The 12,535-nt window shown below is 48.7% G+C and overlaps 1 protein-coding gene across 2 annotated transcripts in view; it reads left to right on the top strand.

The window, feature by feature from the left end:
• Chid1 (chitinase domain containing 1) overlaps positions 1 to 12,535 on the top strand; it is a 50,446-nt gene that overhangs the window by 26,920 nt on the left and 10,991 nt on the right. The window contains exons 11-13 of one of the 2 annotated variants that reach the window (XM_050137663.1): positions 10,890 to 10,970; positions 11,154 to 11,196; positions 11,398 to 11,803. In XM_050137663.1, coding sequence (XP_049993620.1) covers positions 10,890 to 10,970; positions 11,154 to 11,196; positions 11,398 to 11,496 — 223 coding nt within the window. In that variant the 3' untranslated portion in view covers positions 11,497 to 11,803. Of the gene's footprint in view, positions 1 to 10,889; positions 10,971 to 11,153; positions 11,197 to 11,397; positions 11,804 to 12,535 lie in introns of those variants that run through there. The other variant, XM_050137664.1, reaches the window with a different exon arrangement.

Below are 12,535 nucleotides of genomic sequence, written 5' to 3'. Positions count from 1 at the left end.
ACAGAAATCTTTAATAAATTAAAAAAAAAAAAAAAAGACTGTTTCTCTGTAGCTTTGGAACCTGTCCTGTCCTGGAACTAGTTCTTGTAGACCAGGCTGGCCTCGAACTCACAGAGATCTGCCTGCCTCTGCCTCCCGAGTGCTGGGATTAAAGGTGTGTGCCACCACCACCCAGCTACCTTCTGAGAATTCTGACTTCTGGGTCAGAATTGGCCTCCACTGGTGACTTCTCTCTCAATGGGGAGGTGAAGTGGTAGAGACTGTTGTGTAGCCTCCTCTGAGGTGTCAGATGTGCTGAATTTTATTACTGAATGATAGCTATTTTAGCATTCTTACAAATCTGGGGCCTTTGTTTGGGGTTCAGCTAGTTGCTTCAAAACCTAACTAGCCATGATGGTGCATACCTTTAATTCCAGTACTTGGAAGGCTGAGACAGGTAGATTTCTGTGAGTTTTGGGACAGTCTGATCTATGTAGCAAGTTCCAGGCCAGCCAGGGTTAAGTACTTAGACCCTATTTCAAACAAAAATAAGCCATTTAAACTAACCACTTTCAGCCGGGCAGTCGGTGGCACACACTTTTAATCCCAGCATTCAGAGGCAGAGGCAGGCAGATCTCTGTAAATTCGAGGCCAGCCTGGTCTACAAGAGCTAGTTCCAGGACAGGTTCCAAAGCTACACAGAGAAACCCTGTCCCAAGAAACCAAAAATAAAATTTAAAAGTTAAAAAAATAATAAATAAACTACCCACTTTCCTAGTGATTTTCATGGAGAATGCTGTCCAGAAACAGATTTGGTTGTCATTGCCCCCTGGATGCAGCTTTCCTGGCGGTTTCTGTGGAGGGTGCAGTGCACATCAATCACCAAGGGCACTGCCTTGTGCTGAGTGCTGATACTCTATTCAGTCTCTGCTCCAAAGTTTTTCTCCATCCTAGCTCCAGGACAAAGACAGAGGTGACTTGGTTGGCCTTTGACTGAGCTTGCAGTGAGTGGAAAAGTTGGAACACTTCTCTGCGGCCCCTGGTTGTCTGTATTTTGTGGAAGTACACTGATCAAAACTAAGACCGTCTCTCATCCAACCAATCTTCCATTGGTCTCTCCATGGTGGAGCATTAGGGTGAGCAGTGCTTCAAAGCCATGGGTGGGAGTTCTGTCATCCCTACACATCTGTGCTCCTCTATATCCACACAAGTGTTCCCGGCAACAGCGTTCATCACAGACTTGAGTACTCCTGGCCTTGTGTCATGAGCCAAGGTCTAATAGCAGACAAGGTAGGGCAGGGTTGCTGTCTGAGAAGGGCCTTGCACATGGACAGACAGGGTGGGAAGTTGGTCCAGGCCTTGGTGGCTAGCCACCTGCTGTTTTTCAGCCTCTCACAGCTATGTCCTGGGCCTGAAGATGTGTGTGACAGGAACTAGACATGAGTTGCCGCACAGGTGACGACTACTGCTCCACTTGGGAGCACACATATCTATACACGTTGTTCTTGGCCTCCTGGCCTACCAGGATTTGCTCAGCTGGGGAAGGAAGGTACTACCTCTCATTCCTCATCTCGCTAATGGCTCCTGTGAGGCAGGATGAAGGCATGTATGCTCCAGCCTGGACATGGGCCTTCCCAAGGGAAACAATTAGGCAAAGAAAATGGTTCCCCTGAGCTAGGCTTGGCCAGCTGATTGCTTTTGCCAGCCTGCTTGTGCAGAAAGATGGTGCCTGCCCAGCCTCACCTTGTCAGGGCTGCAGTATAGATGCCCACTCAGCAGGGCCACTTCCCCCAAAGCTGGAATAAATAACAAGCCAGACTTACACAGACATCCTCATGGCTACAGAACCAGCCAGAGCACTGACCCTGCACAGCTAACTTCTGCCTCAAGGATACTTATCAGGAAACATGTGTCCCTCACCTTGGTTCTGGTCTATGGGGCTGACCTGCAGGGAGAGAGACCTAGGAGGACACAGCAAGAATGCCCCACAGGCCCTGCTGCCTGCAGATAGTTTTATGCTTGGTGTCTGCTAGAGCCTTTTCTTGGGAAATCTCTGGCTCAGGACTGCTGATGTTCCCTGAGTGGGAACTCAGTTGTTGCTAGGCTTTCAAATCCACAGAATACCCTTCCTGATGTCACCTCGCCGCCAGTGACATCTGACCCCTTACTGCAGACAAGCTTCCTATGCTTACTCCTTATAGCACTCCTTAGAACCTGTCTGTTTACACCCCATGGTCGTGCCTCGGCTGTGTGGTGTCCACTCTTGACTCAGAATTCAGCTTTCTAGGAGCACAAGGTGAGATAGGCTTCCTATTTGGGAGTGCCCTGTGGGCCTTCTCCTTCCGGTGCCTGAACTGGGGTTACTCATCCTTATTTCTGGAAATGCTGTGCTTTCAGCTCAGAGCCTTTGCTCACCCTCTGCCCTCACCTGCTGTTGGCACCAACTTTGTTTCTTACTGATGTCACTGTCAACTGCAGTTGGACCTGTGCCTTGGGTAAAGCAAATTGCTGTCCATACACACTTGTGTACTTATGCCCAGTGACACTGTTCACAGGGTCCCCTCCAGGCCATGTTGTTCCAGAGTGAAGAACTCTCATTCTTTGATCTTGTGTCTCTTCTACTGGGATGTGTGCAAGGCAAGGTGGCAAGACAGGATGAATCCAGTACTGTGACTCTTCTGTGTCCCTGCTGTCACAGAAACTATGTGTTCTCTTCCTTATCTCGTTCTCCTTGTTCTTGTTTCCTTTTGTTTTGGAGATAATCATGCTCTGTAGCCCAGGCTGGCCCAGAACTTACTCTGTAGCTCAGGCTAATTTACGTCTAAGGATAGTCCTCATGTTTGAGCTAGCTCCAGTTCCCAGATCTTATTTTCTATTTAGTTTGTTCTCCCAAATTCTAAGCATTATCTGTCAATCAGTGCTGGGGTGAAGGGTTCCTTCCCCTCGAAATCCCCAGGCTGTGTAGGCACCCTGGCTTTAAGTGGCTTTCACTGACCAAGGTTAGACCTCAGACATGAGTTCCTCTTGCCAAGACAGGTAGTAAATGAGGCTAGTCAGCAGTTCTTGTCTCCACAGAATAGACAGTACTTTTTGGGGGGAGGGGGGCATTCCACAGACATGAGAAGCCCCAGAGGGGAATGTGTATCTGCTGAGAAGCCAGTGAAGATTCGCCTTGAAGTGTGAGACCTTTAAACCTATGAAGCCATGAATGTCTGACTCAAGGTTTTGCTGTCAAGGGAAGGTTTGGGAGTGGCTCTGCCATCAGCTGCCATCTCCTCCCAAGAGATGTGGGTGCTGGGAAGGGGAGAGTCTCACCAGTGCCCTTCCTGTGGCAGCAACCCTTTGACCCTGAGTGTCAGCCTCATTCTTCCTTCTGTCTAGGGCCCAACCCTGGCTGCTGCTCACCCACCAAATTCTCTTAGATTTGTGTGTGAGGTCAAGGGGCCTGTCGTAGACAGGGCCTCTACAAGGGTTTTCATTGACTTTTCTTCCCAAAGCAGAATTTCTTTCAGATTGATGGCACAGGGGATCTTGGGACCATAGATCACAGTCTCTTCCCTGTTGTGGCCCAACCCCTGTGGTGGAGCTGAATCCAGATAAGCGAGGTGGCTCTGAGGCAAACAGACCTGTCCCCTGCTGACAATGTCCAGCTGCAATTCCCTAGGCCCCCAGGCCAGGAACAGCGTCTAGGCCCTAGATTCTGGGGGAAGGTGTTGGGGACAGACTGACTAGGGTCTAGCTGCTCCTCAAGAACACAGCTTACAGGGGCTGGAGAGTTGGCTCAGTGGTTAAGAGCATTGCCTGCTCCTCCAAAAGTCCTGAGTTCAATTCCCAGCAACCACATGGTGGCTCACAACCATCTGTGATGATATCTGGTTCCCTCTTCTGGCATACAAACATACATGGAAGGAATGTTTTATACATAATAAATAAATAAATCTTAAAAAAAAAAAAAAACACAGCTTACCAGGATGCCGCCATTAGGGCAGATAATGACTGGGCGAGATGCAGGTGAGCTTCTTCAGTTCTTTGGGATTCAGTTGTTCTTTCTGTGAGAATCCAAGCAGGGTCTCAGGACGATCTGCCAGCCTACCTTAGCCTCCATCACAGAGCCCTAGTCCTCTCCAAGGGAGATATGGTTCAGCCTCTTACCATCTTCTCAGCTGTAGATGGAGCCAAGGCTCTGAGATGGGGTGATTAGTCACCTCTCTCAAGCCAGTGCCTGTGGTATGTTTGTCTCTACCAGCCAGGCAGACATCTGTGCCCGATGGTGGGATCTACAGAGTAGTGTCCCTTTTCTGTATGACCAGGGCTCCTAAGGAAGCTCTGGGATGGCCTGTCTCTAGAGTTATGGCACCCCTCACAGTAGCAGAAACTGAGGTTTAGGGTTCCTATCCTCGTCCCCCCACTTGGCTAACTCAGCATTAAGTAAGCTGATTAAGCATTACAGCCACTGCACATACACTGACTTACCGACAGCTTTCTTCTCCCTTCTACCCCATGTAAGCTGAATTCTCATGGACTGTGTCTCCCCCCCCCCCCCCCCCCCCCCCCCCCCCCCCCCCCCCCCCCCCCGCTCCACCCTACCTCCAGGCCATAGAATCATCCTAGTAGTTTACTGACGATGAATCCAGGCCAGCTGGCCAGGAAGTGTGTGGGCTCCTCCCAGCATGGGCTGTGGATGCTCCTAACATGTTGATGCTGTAATTCTCCTGTGATACATTTGGAAGCCATCATGGTCCAGGCAGCCTGTCAAATGGAGAGCCAGCCTTGGTGCTAATGATTATCTCTACCTTGTGACGCCAAGGCAAGTTCCATTGTCAGCATATCTGATAACTTTGTGTCCTGTGGTGAGAAGACCTAACTGTGGCAAAGCTAGAAGCCAGGTGAAGAAGATGAGGCCTGGCGATATGGTCCCCATTCCTACCCACCCTGCATATGCATCTCTCACACTAGACTACCCAAGAGAGATCCTGGGCCACCTCTCTGAGTTCCTCCTTGCTCAGCCCCAGCTGACTTTTGCATATCAATGTGTCCAGAGCATTCTGACCAAACCCGCTTATTACAGCCTTGCTTTTTGTTGTGTTTATGAAATTATTTTGGGGATGGGAAAGCACACATATGCTATGGCGCTTTTATGGAGGTCAGAGAACAACATGCAGAAGTTGGTTCTCTCCTTTCACTGTATGGGTTCTGGGGATCAAACCTGGGTCATCGGGCTTGGTGGCAAGTACCTTTACCCATGAGCCTTCTCACTGGCCCTGTTTTTATTCTTTTTAGGAGGGTGGGGGTTCGAGACAGGGTTTCTCTGTGTAACAGTACTGACTGTGCTGGAACTTGCTTTTGTAGACAGGTTGGCCTCAAACTCACAGAGAACCACCTACCTCTGCCTCCCGAGTGCTGGGATTAAAGACGTGTGCCACTGCCTCCTGGCCCTGATTGTTTCTGAAATTAATTTTATTTATTTATTTTTTTATTTTATTTGCATTGATGTTTTGCCAGCATGTCTGTGTGAGAGTGTCAATTCCTGGAATTACAGACAGTTGAAAGCTGCCATGTGGGTGCTGGAATTGAAACCAGGTCCTCTAGAACAACAGTTAGTGCTCTTAACCACTGAGCCATCTCTCCAACCCCTTAAATTAATTTTTAATTTGTTTTTATTTTTGATTATGTATATTGTGGTGGGGGTGTGTATGAATATAAGTGTCAGAGGTTATCAGATGTCCCTGGAGCTGTGGTTAGAGATGGGTGTGTGGGTATTGGAAACTGAATTTGGGTTCTTAATTGCTGAGCCACCATTCCAGCTTCTATTTTTTGTTTGTTTGTTTCTGTTTTTTGAGACAGGGTTTCTCTGTGTAGCCCTGGCTGCCCTGAAACTCACTCTGTAGACCACATTGGCTTCAAACTCAGAGATCCACTTGCCTCTATATCCTGAGTACTGGGATTAAAGGAGTGTGCCACCACTGCCTGCTTTCTAGTTCCTGTTTTTTTTTTTTTAAGTGAATTTTAAAAAGTTTTCTTAAATGTATATATTGTATGTTGAGCATTTTCTGCTTCTTGTCCTTATCCTTTTCCTCTCCCCTTCTGCCTGTTTTTAGTCTCTCCTGCCCCCTAGACAGTTGGACTTCAGCTTTTGTGTTTGTGTGTGTGTGTGTGTGTGTGATTTTATATAGCTACATAAAATTTAGGGATCACAAATAAGAGAAAACATAATCCTTCTCTGAGAGTGACTTAATTCACTAAAATGATTATATCTGATTGCATTCATTTTCCAGTAAATAATGTGGTTTTATTTTCTGTTTGACAGTCCTGGTTTTTAGGAGACCTCTTGAGCAGATCCAAAAAAAAAAGGCGTTTTGTCACCTGCCAGCTCTGCACTGGCCTCGCTCAAAGCCTTCCTGCAGTTGGCCCTCAGCTCAGGTGCCATAGGAGGGATACCCTAGGGAAATGATGGGTCTCCCTCTGGACTGAGCCTGTAGGGCTGGGCCCTGGGCAGGTCATTGGGATGGAAATGCAGACCTTCTGTCCTGTAGGGGTGACTACATCCTAGCTTTAAAAAATTTACTTTTGGGTTAAGAGTACTCACTGTTCTTCCAGAGGACCCTGGTTCAATTCCCAGCACCCACATGACAGCTCACAACTGTCTGGGCTCTGACACCCTTACATGGACATACATGCAGGCAAAACACCAATAAACATAAAATAAAAAATAAAAATTAATAAATCATAAGTAAAAGCAGGGCAGTCGGCAGGTAGATCCCTGTGAGTTTGAAGCTAGTCTAGTCTACAAAGCTAGTTCCAGACAGCCAAGGCTACACAGAGAAACCCATCTTGAAAAAACAAAACAAAGATTTACATATATATATATATTTCTTTTTTTAAATTACTTTATGTGTGTGGGTGTATGTATGCATGGGCACCACATGCATTCCTGGTCCCACAGAGGCCAGAAGAGAGTACTGGATCTCCTGTAACTGGAGTTACAGTTGTGAGTTGCCATGTGGGTACTAGGATTTGAACCCTGGTCCTCTGGAAAAACAGCCAGTGCTCATAACTGCTCAGCCATCTCTCCAGGCCCTGTTTATTTATCCATATGTATATGAGTGTTCTGTCTGCATGTATGTATGTGTACTGTGTTCATGTCTAATGTTCACAGACATAAAAAAAGAAATCCAAAACTGGAACCAGAATTCTGGACAGTTGTGAGCTGCTATGTGGGTTCCAGGAACCAATGTTGGGTCCTCTGCAAGAGCAGTAATGTTGACAGAGGTTTCTGTCCCACCCAGTCCCACAGCTGTTCAGTCCCAAAGAAGACACACAGAGGTTTACATTAATCATAAACTGGTTGGCCTATTAGCTCAGGCTTCTTATTAACTCTTATAACTTACATTAACCCATAATTCTTATCTGTGTTAGCCACGTGGCTTGGTACCTTTTATCAGTGAGGCATTCTCATCTTGCTTCCTCTTAGTCTGGGTGACAACTACAGACTCAGCCTTTCCTCTTCCCAGAATTCTACTGTTCTCATCACCCCGCCTATAATTCCTGCCTGGCTACTGGCCAATCAGCGTTTTATTAAAGCAGTACAGTATAAGTGACAGGGTACAAGACCATTGTCCCACAACATAGTAAGTGCTCTTAACTGCTGAACCATCTCTCTAGCCTGCCCCAACATAGCTTTTGTTGGTACTGACCAACTGACTAGGCAGTGTGTCTAGCTGTAGTCAGTTCTTCATGGAGCTATCAGAGATCCATGTACAGATGGAACCAGAAAGGACCAGTGTCACAGTGTGAGTTGTATGTGGCTGAACCTTGTTCTGAGTTATCACTCTAGGCCCACTATGGAGACTGAGGGTCCCACTGTTGATTGGATCTGAGACTAGGAGCTCCTTCCCGGTCTCTGAGCAGTCTTGTCCTCTGGCCCTGTCCACTAATCACAGTGCACTCATTAGGTGCTGGGCCAGGAAGACCTGAGAACCTTTTATACTAGAAACATCCTGTGTCCCTGTGCTCTGAGCTCCTCTGGGAAGTGTCTGGGTAGATTTTCACACATGCTTCCATCAGCATGCTGACCCTTTCATCTGAGGCCTTATGTCATATATCATATCATACCCCCATTTCAGAGTGTGCAGATAATATATTCATAAAAGTGTATAACTCTCTCCAATTCCAGGACATTTCATTACCCCCCAAAGAAGCCTTTTACCCCTTACTAGTCATGCCTCAATCACCTCAGTTCCTGTTGACCTCTACCCTGGATCATGTCTCTGAAGATTTGCCTGTTGTATTACATGAAAATGGAATCATTCACTATGTAGTTGAGACTTTTCTTAGCTTATTGAAATGCCTAGTCCTTAATTCTCCTTCCTTGGAGTGGCTGTTGTGTCTCTGAGCTGGTCCCAACCTCTAGGCTCAGGTGTAGTCTTCCTGACTACAGGCATTCTAGCTTCTTCCGTCTTCAATATTTACTGTACCTTCCTGTAGACTTCAAGTGGTGCCCATGACCAGCTCCATGCCATCCTGTTTACCTTTTCTGTATCTCTCTTCTCACGGCATGTTTCCTGTCATCCTGCTTGCTTCTGTCTGAGTTCAGAGAGGTGTGTGTGATCCTTGCTGTTGTGCCTACAAACCTGGCCCCCAGATGGAGTCACATAAGCCCTACAGGTCTTCGTTTCTGCCGTGCTTGGGAATTGGCATATAATTCTGAGTGTCTGTCCTGCACCCACCCCCAGCATCTCTGTCCATCCTGCAGATATCTGTAGACTGACTTCTGTTACAAGGTTATCATGGGTGGCCTAGAAAGGAGACCCTTGGCTATTGCTTCTGTCCTTGACAAACTGGCAGCTACACCTGGTTCCCAGAGCAGTCGCACTTCTTACACCTTCACCTGACTCTGAATTCTTTGTCCTCAGAGCCTGTTTAGAGAAGCAGTTCCTGGGGTTCGTGCTGAAGGGGCCTTCTGTTCTGATCACATCTGCTCCTATAGGGCCGAGCATACACACATACACTAGCTGAGAAGGAAGGACCCAGTTCCTGAGACTGAGGAGGCTGCAGGTCTGTGATGGTGACCACAAAAGCAGGAGTTGCAGTGTATGTGGCCACAGGCCCTAAGACCCCCAGCCCTATGACCTCTGCTACAAGCTCTGCACATCTCTGGCTCTTCTAGAGAATATCTTAGCTTAGCTTGGGTGGAAAGCCACCAACTATGTTAGTACCTTCATTGGCATTTGAGTCAGGTGGCCAAGTAGTATTTGGTCCTCTTCAGGGAGCTGATCTCCACAAACCCCTTAATATCCCTCCTGAATAAGCACCTGCCTTTATTAAGTTTTTAGGAGGGACCAGTGAAGACCAGAAAGGCATAGAGAACAAGCTAAGCAGAATGTATCCACAAAGCCTGCATAGAAGCACAGGCCTGTGATCTTAGCACTCAGCAGGTAGATTGTGAGCTTGAGTCCAGCCTGGACTACATAATGAGACTGTCTCCAAAACTAAGTGCCCACAGACCCATAGTACAAGGTGGTTCTTGCTACGCTGTGTAGGGAAGAATGCAGCTACTCAGGTTATCAGGTTGCTGCCATGGACATGAAGAGGGTACCTCAATGCCCTGCATCTGTTCCGAGGGGTGGCTACTGACTCACCTTTCCCAGTACTGCCTCTGCCTTCATTTGCTGCGGTCTGCATGCCACTGAGGGACAAGTTCATATCAGAGTTGGGGTGTTGTCTCAGGAGCAGAGAGGACAACAGTGTTTTCCCAAGCCTGGGGAGGTGGAACTGTGACCACAAGCTCACTACAAGAGTTCAGCTTGGGTTGAGGTGGCTGTGAGCCAGGCTGTTTAGTTAGAGCTATTTGTTCCTTACTCGCCTTGGTCCCTGTGTCTTATTTGGTGTCTAGGAGACCCTAATACCTGCACAGTAGCTCCCATTCCATGTGCCATGAAGCTAAGACAATTCTCCAGGGACAGCCTCTGGAGCACAGCTGGATAAGATGACAGCTGTTCAAGTCTCCGAGATACCTTGGTGCTGTTGGGGCTCTACCCTGACCAGCACAGTAGCCTGCTTTTGTCAGGAGCCTAAGACAACCATAGCTCAGATCTAGAAGGCAGCTCCTCTGCTACTCTTATTCCCCTAACCCCCACATACTAGAGGCTTCCATGCCTCACAGACCAGTGTGCTAGAGCCTCTGCTGCCCATAGTGCTTCTGTCAGAATGCAGGCTAATAGCCCTCCCACCTCAGGCTACAACAGGTATGTACACTGTGACCACGCTCCTCCTTGATTGTGCCTGCTGGACCAGGGAGAACTCCCAGCTGTAGACAGAGGAGAATCTCCAAGGCCATCTATTAACAATCTTGTGGCCAAGGCCGATAGCTGGTAGGGATGCTGCGCTGGTCTCAAATGTACAGCATGTGATGGATGGACCATGTGCCCTGGGTCCTCCTTGCATTGGTCCTCCTGACCCTAGCAGTTGAGAACACACCTTTCAGCAGGAGTGGCTGCACAATTTCAGCTATGGAAATGAAGCAGTCCCCGCCCCCACAATCCCGGGAAGTGAAAGCCTGGGAGACTTAGCCTGTAAAAGCCAATGTTTCTGCCCACTGTCCAAGAGAAAGCCCTGTCCTTTAATCCTTAGCTCACACCAGTGGAGCAGTTGAAATCCAGACACTGGGTAGCTTGTTATCTGGGCTCACAAACACTGCTGTTTTGTGGTACAGGACTTGTGTGCAGTGGGACCTTGAGGTCTGACCACCCGAGCTTACTGGCTGAAAATAAAGCTGAGTGCTGTTGGCTCTCTGTGGACCTTTAGGGACAGTGTATCCCTGACCCTTTCTGTGACAGCCACATAGAAACTGGGGTTTAGGGATGGGCGAAGGTACATGACCAGCTCTCACACCTATAACCCGATCTCTCCAGGTACATACAGACGCTGAAGGACCACAAGCCCCGACTGGTATGGGACAACCAGGCTGCGGAACACTTCTTTGAGTACAAGAAGTGAGTGACTTGTGGCCAGCCATTTGTAGACAGGAAGCCTTGTGGGGAGGACATTGATGAGGGAGCAGTGGGGGATGGGAAACATTAAGGGGCCAGCACTGGTGACCTTAACCCTGGTGGTAGGAGACAGTAGCCCTCTGGCCTAGCCAGAAGGCAGGGTACATGGTCCCATTTCTCCTGCAGGAATCGCGGCGGGAGGCATGTTGTGTTCTACCCAACTCTGAAGGTATGTGCCATGTGCTTTGGCTGTCAACCGTAATGCTCTGTTGGGGGGTGACAGTTTTGGCCAGATGACATTAATGGTACCAGTACTTGCCATCTGCTTTGGAGGTCTGTCCTGTGGTCTTAGTGAGAATGATTCTGGGTACACTGTGGGGCTAGTGAGAAAGTGGGTGGAGCAGGTGCCTACACCTCTGTCTGCCCACAGTCTCTGCAGGTGCGGCTGGAGCTAGCCAGGGAGCTGGGCGTCGGGGTCTCCATCTGGGAGCTGGGCCAAGGCCTGGATTACTTCTATGACCTGCTGTAGGCTGGACAGCAACACCCAAGTGACTATGGACTTTTCTAAGCCATGAAGTGACTGATGAATATAGGCCTCTTCTCTGTTCTCCGTGAGACATCTGTCCTCAGCAGGGCCCACGTGAGTGAGTGATTCTTGGCCTGGGCTAAGAATTGGGGCTCCTCCTACTCACTGCTCATCGCTGCTTCCTGTGGGCCAGCTGAAAACAGTTCCCATTCCCCGGGGACAGTCTGGCTCAGGACTCAGGCCTCCCGGGTGCTTTGCAAGGCCTGTGTTGGATGTGAGTTTAGAAGATATAAACAATCAGACTCTTCTAGTCCTGGCAAAAACAGCTGTTCCTAACACACCCTAAAACCTGAAAAGGGCAGTGCAGAGGGCCTTGCCCTCACACTACAGTCACCTGCCTGCCACAGACCGGTATGTGTCCCCACTGAGCTTGGTGTGACCAGGTTGTGGGGCCATATTGGAAACTGGCCCATAACCCATAATCTACCAGATGGCACAGGGATAGGGTATGCCTAGGGGGCAGCAGTAGGACTTGTGGGCTGAGTGGGACCAGAGGGGTCTGTCACTTAGTGAACTGAGCCACTGCTGGGGAAATGTCTAAGAATCCTGGGGCTCCAACAGGTCAAGAGTAGCTGACTCTTATCACCTCACCCCTTTATTCCAAGTTCCTTAGTCCATCACTTGTGTCCGTGCCCCCTTCCCATCCCTGCTGGGTATGATCTTCAGGTACTGATCCCTGGTCCTACAGGCCCTTGGGGGAAGCCTTCTAATCCACTAGCCAAGGCCCAAGTCATGGAGGCCGGAAACGCTGACCAGAACTCCGCCCTGTGAATTTCTGATATGTAGCTCAGGATCCTGAGGGTTAGGAAAGAAGAAGACACTAAGGCAACAGGCCCAGGCCTAACTCATAAGAAATATGACCAACCCTGTGCCTCTTGGTGTTGTTTTGGAGTGGGTAAAGTCCTACCTAGCCATCAGTTGGGCTACCTACTGACTGTATCCTGCTGGACTAGAAGTGGATCCTGGCCACTCAGGTCAGTGT

Source organism: Alexandromys fortis, unplaced genomic scaffold (assembly GCF_014885135.2).
Source record: "Alexandromys fortis isolate MF-2015 unplaced genomic scaffold, M_Fortis_MF-2015_v1.1 scaffold_3, whole genome shotgun sequence".
NCBI classification, from domain to species: Eukaryota; Metazoa; Chordata; class Mammalia; order Rodentia; family Cricetidae; genus Alexandromys; species Alexandromys fortis.
The sequence above is the reverse complement of the archived record's forward strand: the minus strand, read 5'-3'. Positions and strand labels throughout refer to the sequence as shown.